The sequence below is a fragment of the Octopus sinensis genome, linkage group LG2, assembly GCF_006345805.1.
Source record: "Octopus sinensis linkage group LG2, ASM634580v1, whole genome shotgun sequence".
Taxonomy (NCBI): Eukaryota; Metazoa; Mollusca; class Cephalopoda; order Octopoda; family Octopodidae; genus Octopus; species Octopus sinensis.
In genome coordinates, this window is record NC_042998.1 from 93764709 (window position 1) to 93783746 (window position 19038).

General features: G+C 37.0%; 1 protein-coding gene across 2 annotated transcripts in view; it reads left to right on the top strand.

The window, feature by feature from the left end:
* The first annotated feature begins 2485 nt into the window (after positions 1 to 2485).
* LOC115232500 (receptor-type tyrosine-protein phosphatase kappa-like) overlaps positions 2486 to 19038 on the top strand; it is a 56096-nt gene continuing 39543 nt past the window's right edge. The window contains exon 1 of one of the 2 annotated variants that reach the window (XM_029802403.2): positions 2486 to 3207. In XM_029802403.2, coding sequence (XP_029658263.1) covers positions 3063 to 3207 — 145 coding nt within the window. In that variant the 5' untranslated portion in view covers positions 2486 to 3062. The remainder of the gene's footprint in view (positions 3208 to 19038) is intronic. The other variant, XM_029802402.2, reaches the window with a different exon arrangement.

Genomic DNA, 19038 nt, shown 5'->3' on the forward strand with positions numbered 1-19038 from the left:
AAAGCTCACATTTGGAACTGTTAACACTAAAGCCCCTTCAACCAAATTCCTCAATCATCGTCCTCGCAATTGCAAGGACCTTGACAAATTTAATTTTTTATATTTTGTTATTGGTCATTTTATGTAATACTTATAATCTGAATATTGAAACTATTGAATTGATGGGTGATAGAATCCTTAGTCTGTCGGATAAAATATATTTAGTTGTTATCCAAATTTAACCCCGGGTTAGTCCTGATCGAGTGGACAATAATCAAAAGCATTCCAAGTGTAACCAACGCGTATATTTTATTAGGACCACCTTATCCAATCCAATGCATTTTTCCTTTTTTAATATAAGAGGGTATGATATGAAAGCGATTTTTTTCTGCTTGCTGCTGGTCAATCGATTTTGTACTTAAGTATGTTTCTTGATATTCCAAGTTCTCATCCGATTGAGGAAGTTAATAAAGTACGTATCAGTCAAACACTGGGATATATTTAATTGACTGTTTCTCCCACGGAAATTTATGACCGTATTTCAGTGTTAAAAATCGCTACTAAAACTTCAACATTCTATTCAGTAGTTTATTCATACAGTCAAACCTGAAGTTAAATAGAATTTCACTCGATCCTTTTTCTAGAAAATAAGTGTGTTTTTGAGTGGTGGTGGCGGTGGTGGTAGGGCGATGTAAAAAGACGGTATGTCTAATTCAAGTTTAATAGTAGTTCCAGAATTGCAATGGGTAAATACTAGTTACCTATCAGAAGTTGTGTTTATTGTTTTAAGGAACCTAATTTCCATTTCCTGTCTTTTTATTCTGAGTATTTAGTTCAAAATCAAGACAAATATGTCTTAGTTCTGACAAAATTTCTTGGGAATTGTATTTGATTATAAAGGAAGATTTTTTTTTTTTACCTCAGGGTGAAACAGTAATAATAATGTAACAAGGGGAGTAAATCTCAAGAGGTTTACTGCATTTAATGTCAATTACTTCCCTTTAACAACATTTTTTTCCCGCCCGCTTTATCACTTTCTTAATTATTGATTATTCCTTATTTATAGTCGTCTGACGATTCAACAATAAAAGCATCCTGTTGACATGTGTAAATCCGTTGCACTGCGTAAACTTGTTTGACAGGTTCCATATGTCATTTGCTTGGAAACCATTCAGACTGAGAATGTTTGGTTTCAAAAACATTTAGCATCTGATCAATAACTAACGGTCAGGAGCCAAATATTTCCCTAACATTATTATTATTATTATTATTATTATTATTATTATTATTATTATTATTATTATTATTATTATTAAGGCGTTGAGCTGGCAGAATAGTTAGCACGTCGGACGAAATGCTTAGCGGTATACCGTGTGTCGTTACGTTCTAAGTTTAAATTCTGCTGATGTTGACTTTGCTGAGCACTGGGGTCGATGTAATCGACTTAATCCTTTCCCCCAAAGTTGAAGGCTTGTGCTTCCAGTAGAAAGGATTATTATTATTATTATTATTATCATTATCATTATCATTATTATTATTATTATTATTATTATTATTATTATTATTATTATTATTATTATTATTATTATTATTAATATTGAGTGAGAGAGCAGCGCATACCATCAAAGTGACACTGGGGTAAAATACACGAAGCCCAGTATACCCATCATGACGAGCCGTTTGATAAGGGTACACCAGGCACATGCATCACAACCAAATGTGCGCGACATGGGGATCTCATATCAAGATAAACAGCGCATGACCTTGCAAGTGTAAGAATTTTCTTCTGGTCAAGTAGCCCATCCCGCTCAAAAGGTCTCTGAATAAGGGTTGTTTAAGAATGTTGAACGAACCACCTATGTTTACAAATGTGAATTATCCAAACCTCCAAGAATTCCATTCAACACATGGCTATGATGCTCCCCCACTACTTCTCATCGTGGTCAGAGATGTACATATCGTCAGCCACTAAAGGACATGGTCCTGTATATATATATATATATTAATGTTTTGACGTATGTTCGTACGTATGTATGTATGTATGTATGTATGTATTTATGTATGTATGTTTTATGTATGTATGTACGTATTATCATGCATATAGTTACATATCTAGACATGCTCATATATATTTAAATGATAAACTTCTGTAATGCATGTATATATGTATGTATACACATACATATAGTAAACATAAATAGGATTTTTGTTAAAAGTAAATATCGTTTTATTTTTACACAATATCGTTGAATGGCCTCCTCACATCATTGCCCAAAGCACAGAATTCTTTCTTTCAGATTCTCCCTTTCATTGTATTGTTTACATAGTTCTCTCCCTTCCACTCACTCACTGCTTCTTATAATTTTACAATTAATTCTGGTTGTTGCTATGAACAACATAAGTAACCCACTAAAATTACATATAATGTTAATTCGGTTATGTCTTATCACCTACAACAATTTATTCAATCGTAACACATTTTCTTCCTTTATTTACTCAATACCGACTGAATTTATTAAACTAACAGAAAAAAAAACCGTCAATACTAAGGATATAAACGAGACTCACAACACAACACATTTATTACACATTCTGTAGAAGATATAAATACCTGTAGATATGTAATACCAGCGCGCTTTTTAAGGTAGTTTAAATCACAGGAGTACATTACAAATTAACAGTATTATTAACTGTATTGTTACAAGCTGGTCTTCATACTATAGTATGAATTTTGAATTTTCGATTGATTGGTCATCTCAATTTTGAAAAACAAAATGTAAATACTGAAATCATTCTAACACACACACATATAATTATTCTTTGGAACATTGGATCTTGAAGCATATAAATTAACAACGTGAAAGCATATGAAAACATATAAACTAATAGCGTGAAAATATTTGGTTAAAAAATATTGGGTGAAAATTTTGGTTTAAAGAAAACGACGAAGGTTGCCCGTGGGACAACCAGCCACGATGAACAGACAATAACATTCATATATAAAATATTACACAAATAAACTGCATCAGATCGATCATATGCAATATCAATGGAGAAATTTTTATCAAGAATGAAAAAAAAATATGGCATGCGAATTTAGTACTTTAAAGAAAACCTGGTTCTTACACCAAAGAAGTAGATCTCTTCGCAAACCCGGTTTACAATTCGAGATTAGATGTGTTCTTTTATATCTGTTACTACAGTATGGGACATATCCTAAAGTCAGCGGTAAGTCACTACATACTATGTATTGTGTGCTTCTTGTTGTTGCTGTTGTTGTTTTGTCCCTGGTCAGCTTTGGCGGCAGAAAACAATGATCAGGGATTCCAGCCATGACCATCACGTCTTTCCAAGAGTACTACCTTGGAACATATTGTTCATTTTATCCAGGTGGGACACGTTATCCAGAATCTCTCTCTCTCTCTCTCTCTCTCTCTCTCTCTCTCTCTCTCTCTCTCTCTCTCTCTCTCTCTCTCTCTCCCTCTCTCTTTCATGATGGTAGCGTGTAATTTGAGATTTGGCTATTATTTCTAGAAGGTCGTGGTTGTAAATGTGTGCATCGTGTTTTCTTTTTTAACAATATTTTAATTGTTTAGTGATTTCGCTTGTCGTGTGTATGAATGAATAAATGAATGAAGGTGTGAACGACACATGTGTGTATTAGTGCGCGAACGTGTGTGTGTGTGTGTGTGTGTGTGTGTGTGTGCGCGCGTGTAAGTGCGTGTGTGTGGGTTTTAAAAGAAGGTGACGAACCAACAGGCAGAGATTGCTTGCTTGCTTGATGGATAGATGAATGGATGGTTGTGTGAGGGACGGACGGACGGATGGATGGATGGATGGAAGAATGAATGGATAGATGAATGGATCAATGGATTAATAAGTAGGTAGATTGGTAGGTAGGTATGTAGGTAGGTAGGTAGGTAGGTAGGTAGGTAGGCAGGTAGGTAACCAGCACCCTATAGATAGATAGATAGATAGATAGATAGATAGATAGATAGATAGATTGTTTTATACACTATCATAAATCCGCTATGATTATTACCCGGAAAGTAAATATATCTTCGTGCAGTGAACATCCAGAAGCTGCTGGTCCTTTTTCAAAAAAAAATTTTTTTAAGGGATCTCTATTAATATGGAAGAATGTCCACACAACACAATGATGGCTTTATGAGAAGTATTTCTTTCTACTAAAAAAAAAAAAAAATTATAAGCACGGTGGTCAATTCGGTCGAAAGCAGTGTTGTTGCCTTTAACATCGCTAAATCGTCTGTGTCAAATACGCGAATCTCCTGATAAAACTGCGTATGGAGTCCATCCTTTGCATGTCACTTGGATCACACTACATGAGAGTGTACTAAAAGGACTTCCTCTGATCCACAAACAATCAAGTTTGACGTTCCCAAGGGTTCGGTTATGTTCCCTATATTTTCTTTCTTATATATCAACAGCCTCCTTGCTATCACATCCAACAATTTCCATTTCTACGCAGATGATACACTTTTCATTCCTCCCAAACCTTCTACGTTTAAGCATCATTCACATGTAACTTACACACGCTGCATTAAATCTGCCTTGGCTCCATGAAAAGAGAGCTCAAAAGCATATTCCATTGTGGTCACGCCTATCTTGTTTCCTCCAACATTAAAAGACAAAATCACATCAAACAACAACAACAAAACATTTTTACCCCCTAATTTTCCTAAACATAAATAATACTTAGCTATATGATAAGCCTTGAGGTTACTACAAATATTGGGCATTACTATCACAGAAAATATTCTTGACGAACACATACTCAACATAGCAAAGAGTACATCTGAAAGATAGGCCTTCCTCTTCAAAGCCACAAAATACGACAGCCCTCAACAACTAGTTGTTGTTTGTTCCTTTTCGAGCCACGCCTGGCTCATAAGGGCCGGTTTCCCGGTTTCCTCGCCGGTCCGTCGCAGGTGAGTTGCAAGATGCAGGAGTGAGAGAAAGTTGTGGCGAAAGAGTCAGCAGAAATTCGCCATTGCCTTCTGCTGGAGCCGCGTGGAGCTTAGGTATTTCGCTCATAAACACACACATCGCCCGGTCTGAGATTCGAAACTGCGATCCCTCTGCTCTAACCATTAGGCCATGTGCCTCCACTTCAACAACTAGCAACTCATTATAAAAGTAGAGTGAAACCAATAATAGTATACTTGTTTTCAAAGTAGGACTGTGCTACTGCTGCCAGATGCAATGGTTATCCAACTACTTGGTATCAAATCTCTTACGAATACAATCCTACTTCTAGCCCTCACGTGTACTGCTCATCACACTGTGTTCATCTACACCACATCAGACAATTTGTACCAATTCCTACAGTTCTTCCTCTCCAAAACATCCATCCTCCGGAATTCTTTCCTGATGCAATTTTTCCTACATCCATTGATTTGAAGATCACATAGATTTATTCAAGGCCCACGTTAACCCCATTGATCTGACCGATCCTAGAGAAGACTGCAAAATGTGTGGATACGGACTCACCCCACTCAATCAAACCAATCAAATAAAGCTAAAAAAAAAATATAACCTAGGAGGCCTGCAAATATGCAGCTCTTCCTGCGGATTATGCGAGTACGAAAGTGTTTCAGTAACCAGCTGATTTCTTGAGAATTGACATGTTCTACTCTGATTACACTTAGTAGCAAATATACCCAGACCCCTGACACGGAGAGAGATTAGTAGGTTACTGCTATTAAGCTATCTTCGCTCATAAATCTCACATAATTAAATCCATTAATCACCTACTAAAATCTTATATAGTCCACTCGTAGCTGTTCTCCAGCTGTACAAGCAAAAGGTATTGTCTATCACACCTGGTGGTCACTGAGCGTCACAAGAATTTCACTTATGAACTAATACCTAGGAGGTGGTATCAAAAGGTTCCCGGACTAGTTATATTCAGTTTTAAAAAATGACTTATTTACTTAAGTTTTAACATCGTCTACAAAATGCCTTGCGCAGCAATGCACCATTTCCAGCGTTTCCGCCACTTTTGGAATCCGGTCTAGAAGTCGTTTTCCGTAAGGGGGTCGAGGACCTTCTGCAACTCGCTCTGGATCTCGACAGCGGTGTTAAAATGGCGACCTTTGAGCTGCATTTTCATCAGAAAAGAGACAGAAGTTCGCAGGTGCACAATCTGGTGAATAGGACGGGTGCGGAAGTGATACCATGTTGTTTTTCACGAGAAACTCACGGGTGAAGCGAGCTCCATGAAGAATCAATTTCTTCGTGCTCCACAGATCCGGACGCTTTCTCCGAATGTCCTCCCTCAAATGCTTTAAAACGTCGCAGTAGAACTCTCAATTGACGGTCTGGCCTTGTGGGGGGGGGCGAATTCTCGATGTACAATACCACATTTCCAGGGGTGACACTCGTGGCAGTCTTCCAGATCGCTCATCGCCTTCCAGTGACGTTCTACCGCTTTTGAAGTGCCTGTACCACTCGAAACATTGTGTACGACCCATTACTTCTTTGCCATAAGCATGCCGAAGCATGCTTAATGTCTCTGTAGCAGACTTCCCAAGTTTAGCACAAAATTTCACGTTGGCTCTTTGTTCCAACTCCCTGCACATGACAAAATCGCAGACTACAGCATGCACGTGATCATAAAAGCACAAGTTTCACCACTTGCGAAGTAAACACAGCAATTTCACTCAGCACACTGCTTCATGAAAATCACTGTTATCTCTCACAGCGCACGCATGCGTGTGCTGCCATCTGTTAGCCTGCTACAGATCTAGTCCGAGAACTTTCTGACACCACCTTGTATAAAACAGTTATCAGAAAAACAAAACATACTTTGCTGCATCTCACAGACTGCAGCTTTGTTGCCTCTAAATTTTATAAATATTTTCACGAACCAACAAACATTCTAGTGCATGGTGACTCCACATTCTAAAAATAGTAACCACATATCCCTAACATCATACGCTACCGACTTGAAAAGTAGGACGTTGAGTAACGTATTCACGGGTTTCCATTTGGTAGGTGTGGTCGATCAGAGGTGACCCAGGGCTAAGCAACAGCTAACTGTTTACAAACATGTTGCTCTTGTTCATTTCTAAACCAAGTCTTTACCAAATCATTCTGCTACCCTCCATTCCTGTCTAACCATGATACCACGCTTCATTTCTCCTTAGCCTTTGCCCACATCAGATTAGTTGATTGTTGATTAATCAAAGAACTTAACTCCATCCGATTTCTATATTATCAACCTCTTCCCTCGCTAACCCTCCAGTTCTTCAAGCCAACAAAATAGTCGGGATTGATTCCATGGCGACTATATTCCCGATTCCCAAATTTAAAATGGCTCGTCTGTAAAATGAATCTCTTCATTTGCAAAATGAATCTCTTCTAAGTTTTTTCTTCTTCTTCCCTGATACTATTCAACTAAGATGTCCCTGAAAGTAACCAACATATCTGCTAAAACAATACGAAGCGCATTGTGACCAGCGATGTGTAGCAACATCTGATAGCCTGGTCGGTCACGGTGATATATATATACATACAGAGTGTTTCAAAAGATTTGATATCATTTGAAATGTAAATATCACAGAAACTACATAGTCAAAGCAAATGAAATTAAACAGGCTTAATGTTGAACAACATATAATTTATTCCTCCAAATTTGATTGAGAAATTCAAAGGTATGTGGATTCTATGAACGATTTCACAAATGTTCAATATGCGCACTGTTTGAGACACATCACATGTCAAGTCGGTAGTCCAGCTCCTCCCAAACACGCAGCAGCACGTCTTGGGTAACAGTCTCCAGTGCGGTAGTGATTCTCTGCTCGAGTTCCTCTAGGTTTGCAGGAAGATGGGGTACACAGATCAGGCCCTACAGATAGCCCCATGTTTGCGCTTTTGCTTGCTATCTGCTGTTATGGCCTGAACAAGCTGCAGCTTGTAGGGTTTCATAAGCAAGCGTTTCCTCAGGACGCGCCAAACTGTCGTTGGAGGAATCTGGGTTTCCAGACCTGTTCTTCTTATGGACTTCTTGCGGCTTCACAAGAGGTTTTGGCAAACCCACTCGACTGTCTCTTCTGATACCAGTGGTTGTCTAGATCCTTTCACCCTGCACAGACAGCCTTCCTCTTTGAATTTTTTGTGCCATGTCCAAATCTGCATTGCTGTTGGTGATTCTTTTAGAGAACTCTCTCACAAAGGCATGCTGCACAGTCTTATTCGACTGTGTTTGAGCATACTCCAACACACAAAACGCCTTTTCTCTTCCAGTGAATGCCATTTCTATACCTGAAACAATAAACATATCAAACATTAAACATAAAATTTTGACATGTTTCTACACATGCTGCTAAAATTTGAAGTCGTTTTAACAAGAACTGGGTAAGTTATTAGATTGCGAAATGATATCAAATTTTTTGAAACACCCTGTATATATGCATATATATATATATATATATATATATATATATATTATTCATGTTATTATTTAATTGAACGCCACGCATCTATTCCCAAGTATATATGTATATATATATATATATATATATATATATAATATATATATATATATATACGACGGGCTTCTTTCATTTTCTATCTACCAAATCCACTCACAAGCCTTTGGTTGGCCCGAGGCTATGCTAGAAGACACTTTCCCAAGGGGTCACGCAGTGGGACTGAACCCGGAACCATGTGGTTGGTAAGCAACCTACTTATCACACATCCACCTCTTCGCCTATATATATACGTCATCAGTCGTTCATGTATCCGAAAAAGAGGCACACTCTAAAGCATTTGACCAGCAATATATTTTTTAGGAAGGTAATGTGATGTCCAGTCATAGACCGATCATTGGTCTCGAATCTATAAAGCGCTAACCAGTATAGATGACTCGTCAGACTCAAATGAACGAATGACAAGTCACTTATACTGTTAAGTGCTTTATAGGTGCGAAATCAATGATCACTCAACGACAGGCCAAACATTTAACTTCCTAATATATACCAAGGCTACTGAATTTATATATATATACTAGCAAACGCACCCGTCCCTTGGACGGTCTAAGTTGCTTTGGTGGCATTTTTTTCACCAAATAATTGAACTACCGAGAAGGTTTATGAGTAGCATGGCAATCTATGTTTACGATTAACCTAGGAACGGAAAATCAAATTGAAGGCTGGTTATTATGGAGGTCGTAGTACTTTAATGATCATAAAACATATAAGTTTGCAAGCGATGCCAAGTAGAGCTACTGAAGTATTTTGGGAGTAGATTACGGATAATGACTACACAATATAGTTGTTGTGTCTAAAGTAATGTGTGTCTAAAGTTTGGTGAAAATCGGTAATTGTAATGTTCATAAAGTTCATTTAGCGCTTTCATACATTCGTAGTAATCATCAGAATTGAAAATGTATTTAATTGACAGTTGAGTTCTTGACAACTGCAGTAAAATTACTAAATCCTTCCTTTTTGTACCTCTTAGAAGGCTCCAACAAGCCGAAGTTTTGGAATATGGTTTTGATCAATCTGCATGCAGCTTAAACGTCACGGTTTTCTGGGCGTACCGACATTACTGGTGTAAGAAATAGGATCACGCTTGGTCGTATCGTGTAGGAAATACGATTGCACGCGGTTCTACTCTTAACGAATTATTCAAAGCCATAAAATACATACAAACGATAATAGGACATAAGTGAATTGACACAAGTCTTCTGTTGGTAGATAAATATTATTTATTTTACATATTTTACAATCATGTGGATTCTAAGAGTTCGTAAGCGTTAGCATGTTTTGTGTCTGTGTGTTCGGGTGGCGTGAAGCATACCCAAAGGTACTGAACATAGAATTAAGAATGGCATTTAGTTTACTGTTCATAGGGCAAGATGCTGGAATCTACTCGAGAGGCTTTCAGTGTTTGTATAGATTAGCGTAGCAACAGGTAGTAGCAGAGACAATCGCATATCTCTAAGTTGAGCAGCAGGGGCCTAAGTTAGTTCTTAGAAGAACTGGAACCCAAGACTTAAGTGTCTGTGAACCCTGCTTTATATACTGTTCGGTTGGCTCACCGAACTCCAGAAAATGGAATTTTAACCGAAAGTCTTGATTGGCTGATTCGCAATTATGGCGCGAAATAAGTCGAGACAATTCGCGTCACGTGTCCATCAGTGGCGCGGACTTCGTAGGGACCCTCGTGTCACATGTCAACCAGTGGGGCGAAATAAGTCGAGACAATTCGCGTCACGTGTGCATCAGTGGCGCGGACTTCGTAGGGTCCCTCGTGTCACATGTCAAACAGTGGCGCGAAACACGTAGAGACCACTCGTGTCACCTGTCAGCCAATCAAGTTAGTGTTTAGAACAAGAACAAGTTGACCAAAGATGGTTGTAACCTCAAACGAGATCATTTCTGCCTTGCCCTTCACACAGTCAAGATATTAACAATCGCTATGGTCATATTTTAAAAAGGCTGAAATTGCCACGCTACACTGGCATAGATCCTGCCTTTATTTTAACCAATTAGCTTACGGTTTACATGTAATGGTTTTATGAGTGAGCAAGCCTAGTTGGTTTCAATCGTTTTTTATTTCAGTTGGCGGGAGTCTTCTGTAATTTGTTTATATTAATATGTTAACGACATATTTTTTAATCCACATCATTAACTGGTTGTTATATCATTGTTGTTATTTCCGTTCAGAACAGGTTTTAACATTTTAATATGTTGCAACCATATAACCTAAAGGTAACCACATAGCCTAAAAAAACTATTAGCAAAAGCAAAATTCGACATGAACAGGATAAAGCATTCACAGTATCCAAGTGTAATGATAACAGATGTGAAACGTGTCAATACATGCATACTGGTAGATCCATCAGAACAAAAAAATGGACAGATTTTCGCAAATGTAGATATGAACTGGAAAAGCAGAAATTTGATCTATTGTACTAAATACCTGAATTGCGAGGAACTATATATTGGCGAAACAGGGAATGCGTTATCGGAACGCTCACAAGTCCACAGACAACAAATCCGGAACACTAATGTTCACCAAATACTATTGAGCGAACATATAGAAACACGTGGTTAGAAAATGTTCCTAATTTTTCATTTCCACAAACTACATAACACAAGTAAGGTTGGAAGAAATATGAAAGAAAAACGGTTTATTAAAATGTTCACACCTGTTCTAACAACCAGTTAATGATGTTTTAACTTTATTCAACTGATATATTATTCTATACACATTTACACAAATTCGGAAAAGACATACATACATACATACATACATACATACATACATACATACATACATACATACATACATACATACATACATACATACATACATACATACATTATATTATATTATATTACGGAGATGTACTCGCATAGCAAGTGATTTGATCTGAGATCGTGTGCTGAAACGAAAACAATTGCAGCGTGGAAGGTGTTTGAAGCCATTTAAGAAACACACAAAAGCCGTTCGATTCACTTCAACATTTAAGTTTATTTTTACAAATTAAACTTAAATGTTGAAGTGAATCGAACGGCTTTTGTGTGTTTCTTAAATGGCTTACAAAAACCTTCCACGCTGCAATTGTTATATTATATTATATTATATTATATTATATTATATATGTATAATGGGATAAGGAAAAGTGACTTGAACTAGTGTAACAGCAAATCTTTGTTGCTCTTATCAAGCTGAGAGAGGGAGCTGTGAAGGAAGTAGATTCTATAGGTATAATAATTTAAAGTAAAGCTGAACGATAGAATGATGCCTCAACAACGAAGTTGGATCAGTAAATTGAATAAGAATCTTTAGTTTGAATATTAATAAGAGATGGTTAGTAATAGCAAGAAGTGCTCCTGTGAAGGTTTATTTTTGTTTATTTTCAGGCTCTTAAATAATAGTTTCAAATTTTGGCGCAACCAGCAACTTGGGGTTAAGGGGATCAGTCAATAACACTGACTCTAGTATTTGACAGATGCTTATTTTATCGACTTCGAAAGGATTAAAGACAAAATCGACATGAGCAGAATTTGAACTCAGTTCGTTAAAGAGCCGTAAGAAATGCCCTTAAGCAGTTTGTATGATTCACTATCGATTCTGTTAGCTTGCCTCTTTAGGCTAAAAAATAATCCTATTCTACTATGGGCACAAGGCTTAACCTATTTTAGAGGAGGGGGGGGGCTAATCGATTATATCGACCTCAATGCTCAACTGGTACTTATTTTATCGATCCTGAAAGGACGAAAGGCAGAGTCAACCTCGGCAGAATTTGAATTCAGAACATAGAGACGATCGAAATGCCGCTAAATATTTTTCCCAAAGTAATATTGATTCTACCAGTTCGACACCTTTTTAGGCTCTAAAATAATGATTTCAAACTTTGGCACAAGGCTCGTAATTTTAAGAGTAGGGGTAAGTCGATTACATCAACCCTTATGCTCAATTGGAGCTTATTTTATCGATCTCGAGAGGATGAAAGGCAAAGTCAACCTCGGCGGAATTTGAACTCAGAACGTAAAGACGTTCTAATCATTTTACCCGTCATGCTAACGATTCTACAGGTTCGCCGCCTTTTTAGGATCTAAAATAATGAAGCCGAAATTGCTTTACCTCATGTCTTTGTCATCACATACATATATTCTTATAATGCTGACATTAACCGATGGCGTTCAAAATGTATGTTTATGTACACTCTTATATATATATATATATATATATATATATATATATATATATATATATATGGCACATATGTATGTATGTATGTATGTATATGAATTACCAATCTTCTATGTATTTTTAATTTTAATTTCGAATGCACATAGCCGTTACGTATGATCTGTCTCAAAAATACAGTCATTTCCCCCTCTTGTGAATTTGTAAAATCCCTATATTCTACAACCACTACAAAGCTTCTGATTCGCGAACAATGCAAGTCTTCTATCCTGCAATCATTGTAGGTGTTCTCCCCAAAATAAACTCTGACAGAATGTCCGTGGTTTCAAGTAACCATCAAGCAAAGCCGATCTCTATAACCAAGGACTTTTGTTGACATATGTCTCCATATCTAAACATCTGTTACTACTGTCTGATTTAGACTAACAAGTATGAAACTTGTATATCTAAATTTGACTAAGTAACAAGCGAGTTTCCCTACGCTTGCTCGACCAGCTACAAAATACAACTAAAGTTCCCATAAACCTCAAAGATAATGCAATCTTAAACATACACTTAAGAAGATAAGTATTAACTGGCAAACTTTTAATCAAGTTTTATCCGGATCTAAATATCGACAACCACTTATCTATATTTGATTATCTAGTGTGTATACATACACTCGTTTGTAACTGGACTGCGGCCATACTAGGGCACTACAAGAGAAGGGTTTAGCGGAGAAAATCGACCTCAATAGTTACATTCTTTTCAAGTCTGGTACTTATTCTATGGGTCGCTTGTGCTGAATTGCTAAATTGTCGAGGACGTAAGTAAACCAACACCGATTATCAAGCGGGAATTGAGGGTACCAGACAAACACATACACACATTTATGTGTGCGTATATATATGAATACACACACACACACACACGTATGTACGTATGAATACAATTAAGAACATCTCTATGTGAGAAGGGGAGTCCAACGACTGTCTTTTATCTTCAGACAATAAGCCTTTCCTTTTTCTTAATGGCATGCCAACTTTGGAGAATTCTTGATTCATGAGATGATTATCTCACCTTCTCATATAGTTACTAAGGGACTTCTCTCGGCTTAGTTCATTTTGATACATGCATACATAAATATATCGATACATACCAACATGTATGTGTGTGTGTAATCACACGCGCGCTCATATGCACACATACACACACATATACTAGTTGGTTCACTGACGATTCGGATTATAAAACATTGAAGCTGATTTCAACATTGCATTGAAATGAAAATTAATTTATGATAATTCAATTAAATATTTCAGTTCGTTCGTGTCATCATAGATCTGGTTTACAAGTCCATGTTTAAGGTTTTATTGATTATTTACAGCATCTAATAGAAATAGAACTTGAACTCCAGTAACATCATTTATTCATAGTATATGTGCACACTTCTACAAAAATACAAAAGGAATTGTTATATAACGTAAACATAAAATTAATGGAAACAATTTTCCTATTTCAGGGTTATGTTACTTTCGGAATATTTTCCCATTATGCACCATTTTGGCTATTTATGAAGGTACCCCTAACAACCGCCTATCTCGGGAATCCGTGGTCCGATTTACGCGAAATTTGTTTTATTTCGTTTGTATTAATATTTCAGGTGTATCTTACTTTCAGAGTATTTTCCCATTATGAGCCGGTTTGGTTGTTCTAAATGACAGATAAGCACGCACACAATCATGCATACAAACAAAACTGGCATAACTACAGATGATAACACCCACTGACTTTGTTACCTCATAACTTCCAGAAAAATGGATACTTTTTAACGAAATTTTCAACAAATACCGCTTAGATTATATGGATTCAGAATATATAGGGACTTATGGGAAAGAGTTTTTCGAGGGGGTGGGGAGAGGAGTTTCGGAAAATTCACACGATCCGACTTTTTTCCCTCATAACTTTCAGAAAATGGATATCTTTCAATGAAATCTTATACAAATATCTTTCAAATGGCACAGATTACGATTATAAAGAAATTTGTGGGGGAAATTTTTTCCGAGGGGGTGGGGAGAGGAATCTCGAAAAACGAAGTTTCGGATCTGGAATTAATCCGTTTTGACGGGGATTTGCCCACTTTTTTTCAAACCACAGCCTTGAAAACGAAGTGAGCGGGGAACAACTTATGAAAAAAAGTTTTAAGTTCTTTTTTAAAAAAACCCATTCCTTCATCCCACTCCAGACCGATTTTGGCCATTTTTTTTTTCGCACTTCAAAACCATGGAAGGAACCCTTTCGGTAAAAAAATAGAAAAAATAATATTGTTAATATTTTCAGTTGTTTCTAGCACATCCCAAGACAACTCTCCTCGTTTCTTTCTCACTCTCGAATGTATTGATGTTTTTCAATATTTTTCTCCCAATAAATACATTTATATGCTATAAAAAATATTGGAAAAATTATGATTTTTTTTTGCAACCCCACTCTCTGCCCCCGATTGTTTCTGTTTATAAATTAAATATTGGAGAGCCTGAGAAGGTCATTGCTGGCATTTATCCACAGTGGTATGTAAACGATAATTCAGTTTAATAGCATTGTTTCCAGTTAGAAAATGTTTTATCTTGCACGCACACACAGCTTCGTTTGATTGAGGTGGGAATAAAAATTTAAATTGCAATTTTTTTGTTGTTGCTTACATTCAACCAACGGATCACGCGTGTGTTACTTCGGCATCATTATCCCATAAAATGTGTGTAATGGGAGAAAAATATTAAGAAAACGTCAATACATGTGAGAGTGAAAATGGAATGTGGTTTGGGATCTGCTGGAAACAACGGTCAGATCGCCCTTGAATCATACACCTTTTCCTCTGAAAATATTTACAATTCCCCCTTTCTTTTTTTACCGAAAAGGTTCCTCCCATAGTTTTTAAGTTAAAAATATTGGCCAAAATCGGTGTGGAGTAGAACAGTGAGGAATTTCAAAAATTTCAAAACTTTATTTTCATATAAAAGATGCTCCCCAAAATTTCGAAGGCTGCGTTGAAATAAAGAATTGGAAAAATCCCCGTGAAAACGACGTAGTTCCAACTTATTTGGTTTTCTGATCCGAAACTACGTTTTTTCGAAACTCCTCTCCACACCCCGTCGGAAAAAAAATTTCTTTAACTTCAGAACGGAAGTCTTCGGACCGTGCTTGCATTTCAGGAAATTCCTACTGGTCTATTGGAACCCACAGGATAAAAGGGTCACTGGTAATCAATAGCCGAAGGGAGACAACCCCCTGTTGTTGACATTAAATAGCGAGGTCATTTCTTCATCCATATTCTAGAGAGGCCACTCACTAGAGAGGCTTTAAACCAACAGGTTTTGGGATCTGATGATACGCCGTAAAGCTAAGCGCTTCATGGGCGTGAAGCCAAACGTAATCCCATAAACCAGCCAATTCTAAATTTTTTACATTATATACTAGTCCATAACTTAGAGTGTTCTTTTTCGGATTTACGTTCTACTGACTATCGATATATGTGTGTGCGTGTGTGTGTGTGTGTGTGTGTGTGTGTGTGTGGTGTGTGTGTGTGTGTGTGTGTGTGTAGTCAATTCAAAAAACAAACAATTAAAAAACACACACAAAAAAAGAAAAAAAACGAACGCGAGAACGTGCATAAGCAATATATTCTTTTGACGTTCGGTGAAAGGAGAGTTCTTAACATTTTGAGTATATATATATATATATATATATATATATATATATACACATACATATGTATGTATATATACGCATATAAACACACACACACATACACACACACACACACACTCACACACACACACACACACACACATATATATATATATATATATATATATATATGAGGCCTCATACGCATGTAGTGACAGACATTATGTCACTACTACCTTTCCTCATTTTCTTTCAGCTCTCTTGTATTGTTGGAGGCGTAGTGGATAAGACGATGAAAGCATACATGTCTATTAGCAACGGATGTTTTGACAACAAATCCAAGCAATGCCTTGAAGTTCTATCAGCAGTAGCTATAGCGATAGAGTTAATCATGATAGCTATAGCAACAGGCTCAATAACAAGGAGAAATGAAGTTTTAATAAATAAAACAGACAAGATGCTAAAATAAACAGCAAAAACAACAACAACAACAACAACAACAATAACAACACGGTGAACTAGCTGAGTCATTAGAGTCGGATAGAATCTCACGTGTTGGCATTTGTTCTGAGTCTTTCTATTAATTAGTGTATGCATGTATGTATGTATGTATGTATGTATGTATGTATGTATGTATGTATGTATGTCAGTATGGATGGATGGATGGATCAGTGGTGGCTCGTGTACAGGCACTGTGGAAATGCAGTACCCCATATTTCCACTCGATATAATCGATAACATTCAATATAATGAATCTTTTTTCTTTAATTCTTTCTTATACTTGTACATTTATATAAAATCCTTAAGCTTAATGTCAGTAGCCATCCCCTAGTTTATGAAAAAAATATAAAAATCCTTGTATAGAATTGTATACTTCACATTTCCAGCGACGCGATGTTTGGCTGTTGTACGCATGCTCATATGTCCGAGATAGGAAGCTCCTCGCTAGGGAGAGAGAGAGAGAGAGAGCACTGTCGTTCATGCAAAGCTGATCCTGGTGTGCTGGTGAAAAGTAGTGTTTCTTTTTGACTCCGCGTGTGTTGTGCTTAAAAACATGTTTATATTCTTGAATGTGATAAAGTGTAGAATTAGATTATTATCCTGCTTCCAGTTTCAGTGTTGCTGCCAGGATTTGAAAACTAGGGCAGATTTTCCCCACTTATTTTGTGATTTAGGGGGTATATTTTGAAAAACAAGGAGGAATTCACGGCGGTGTTCAGTGAACAAATTAAACACACTACTCGGCAGTGGCTAAGACACGAACCGATCAAGTTCATGTATAAATATTCTTTTTATATGTTTGTTTCCTTTTACGCAATATTAAAACAGCTAAACATTTTCTGAAGCAGCACCCCACTAATTTTATCTACGAGCTGCCACTGGTATGGATGTATGCATGGATGTTTAGTAATCCCTCGACTATCGCGGGTGTTACATTCCCAAAACCCCGCGATAGGTGAAAGTCTGCGAAGCAGAAACTGTACTGTACTGTGTATTTTTTTTATTATCTTTTAAAATTTGTATTATAAATGTATCATAATTTGTATTATAAATGCAAAACAACACCACAGGAAAATCGATGTAGACTTAAATAATAAACCACGGTAGGTGAACCGCAATAGGCAAACCATGATAAATGAACCGCGAGATGGTGAAGGATTATGTATGTATGTATGGATGGAGGGATGGAAGGATTGATGGAGGGTCGGACGGATGGATGGACACTTTCTTTTTCCCTTTTTAATTTAGAGTTAATCTTGATCGGTCACCGACATGGTAGCAAAGTTGTAAAGGAAAGTTTCTTGTTTATTCGTAATCTTATTTATCTTAAGAAGGTCTTACCCATCCTTATTGTCTTAGATATCGCGATCATTTGTAGTGTGTGAATCAAGGAGTTGCTTACCCTCCTCAAGAGTTCAAGTTCAGTCATGCTTTACTCTAGGCGGGTTGATATGAAGCTGAAAGTGTATCATGGATACTGGATTTGCAAACTCCTTAGCAAGGGTCTATAGATGTCCTTTTTCTTCAATATTCATCATACCACATTAATGTCTTGAGGGCAGCTATTTCTAAAACAAAATATATTGGAGAATAAAGCTGATGCTCTAGAAACGAGTACGCAAAACTGCTTACTGGGCAGAGGCAAAAGAGACACTACATGTCACACACAAATTTTTATCTTTGTCAGATGATGACAGTCTTGTGGTACCTAACTCGGAATAGGTCTTTCGTCAGTACTTTGTAGAAATGTATGGATGAAGTGGTGGGTTGGATACGACTGATAAAAATGTCTACCGTGTAAGTTTTTAATGAAGCCCAATAGAAGAAGTAAAATAATGTAAGAGGCTTAAAATAATAGCCATAGGTAAACAGAAATACGTGAGATGTCATATGACATAAAAAAAAAGTTAACCTCCCCGCTGAAAGACCGATGTGATCAAGGAAAACATACGTAGCTTTAAAATGAAAACTCTATTCACATAACTACACTCCATACAAAACTAGGTGCTGTGTTCAGCTAGGAGAGCGCCATTGGTCTTGAGAAGCATCTATAAACCTGAAACAATTTGTTTTCTGGGCCGAAACAGTTAAGAACAATCGGCATTATATAAAATACATCTCAGGGCTCGCACTAATGTGGATCAATCGAGACTGATGCAGTTATGAAGGCTAATTAATAGTTGTGTTCAAAGTGACTATCTGCGAGTG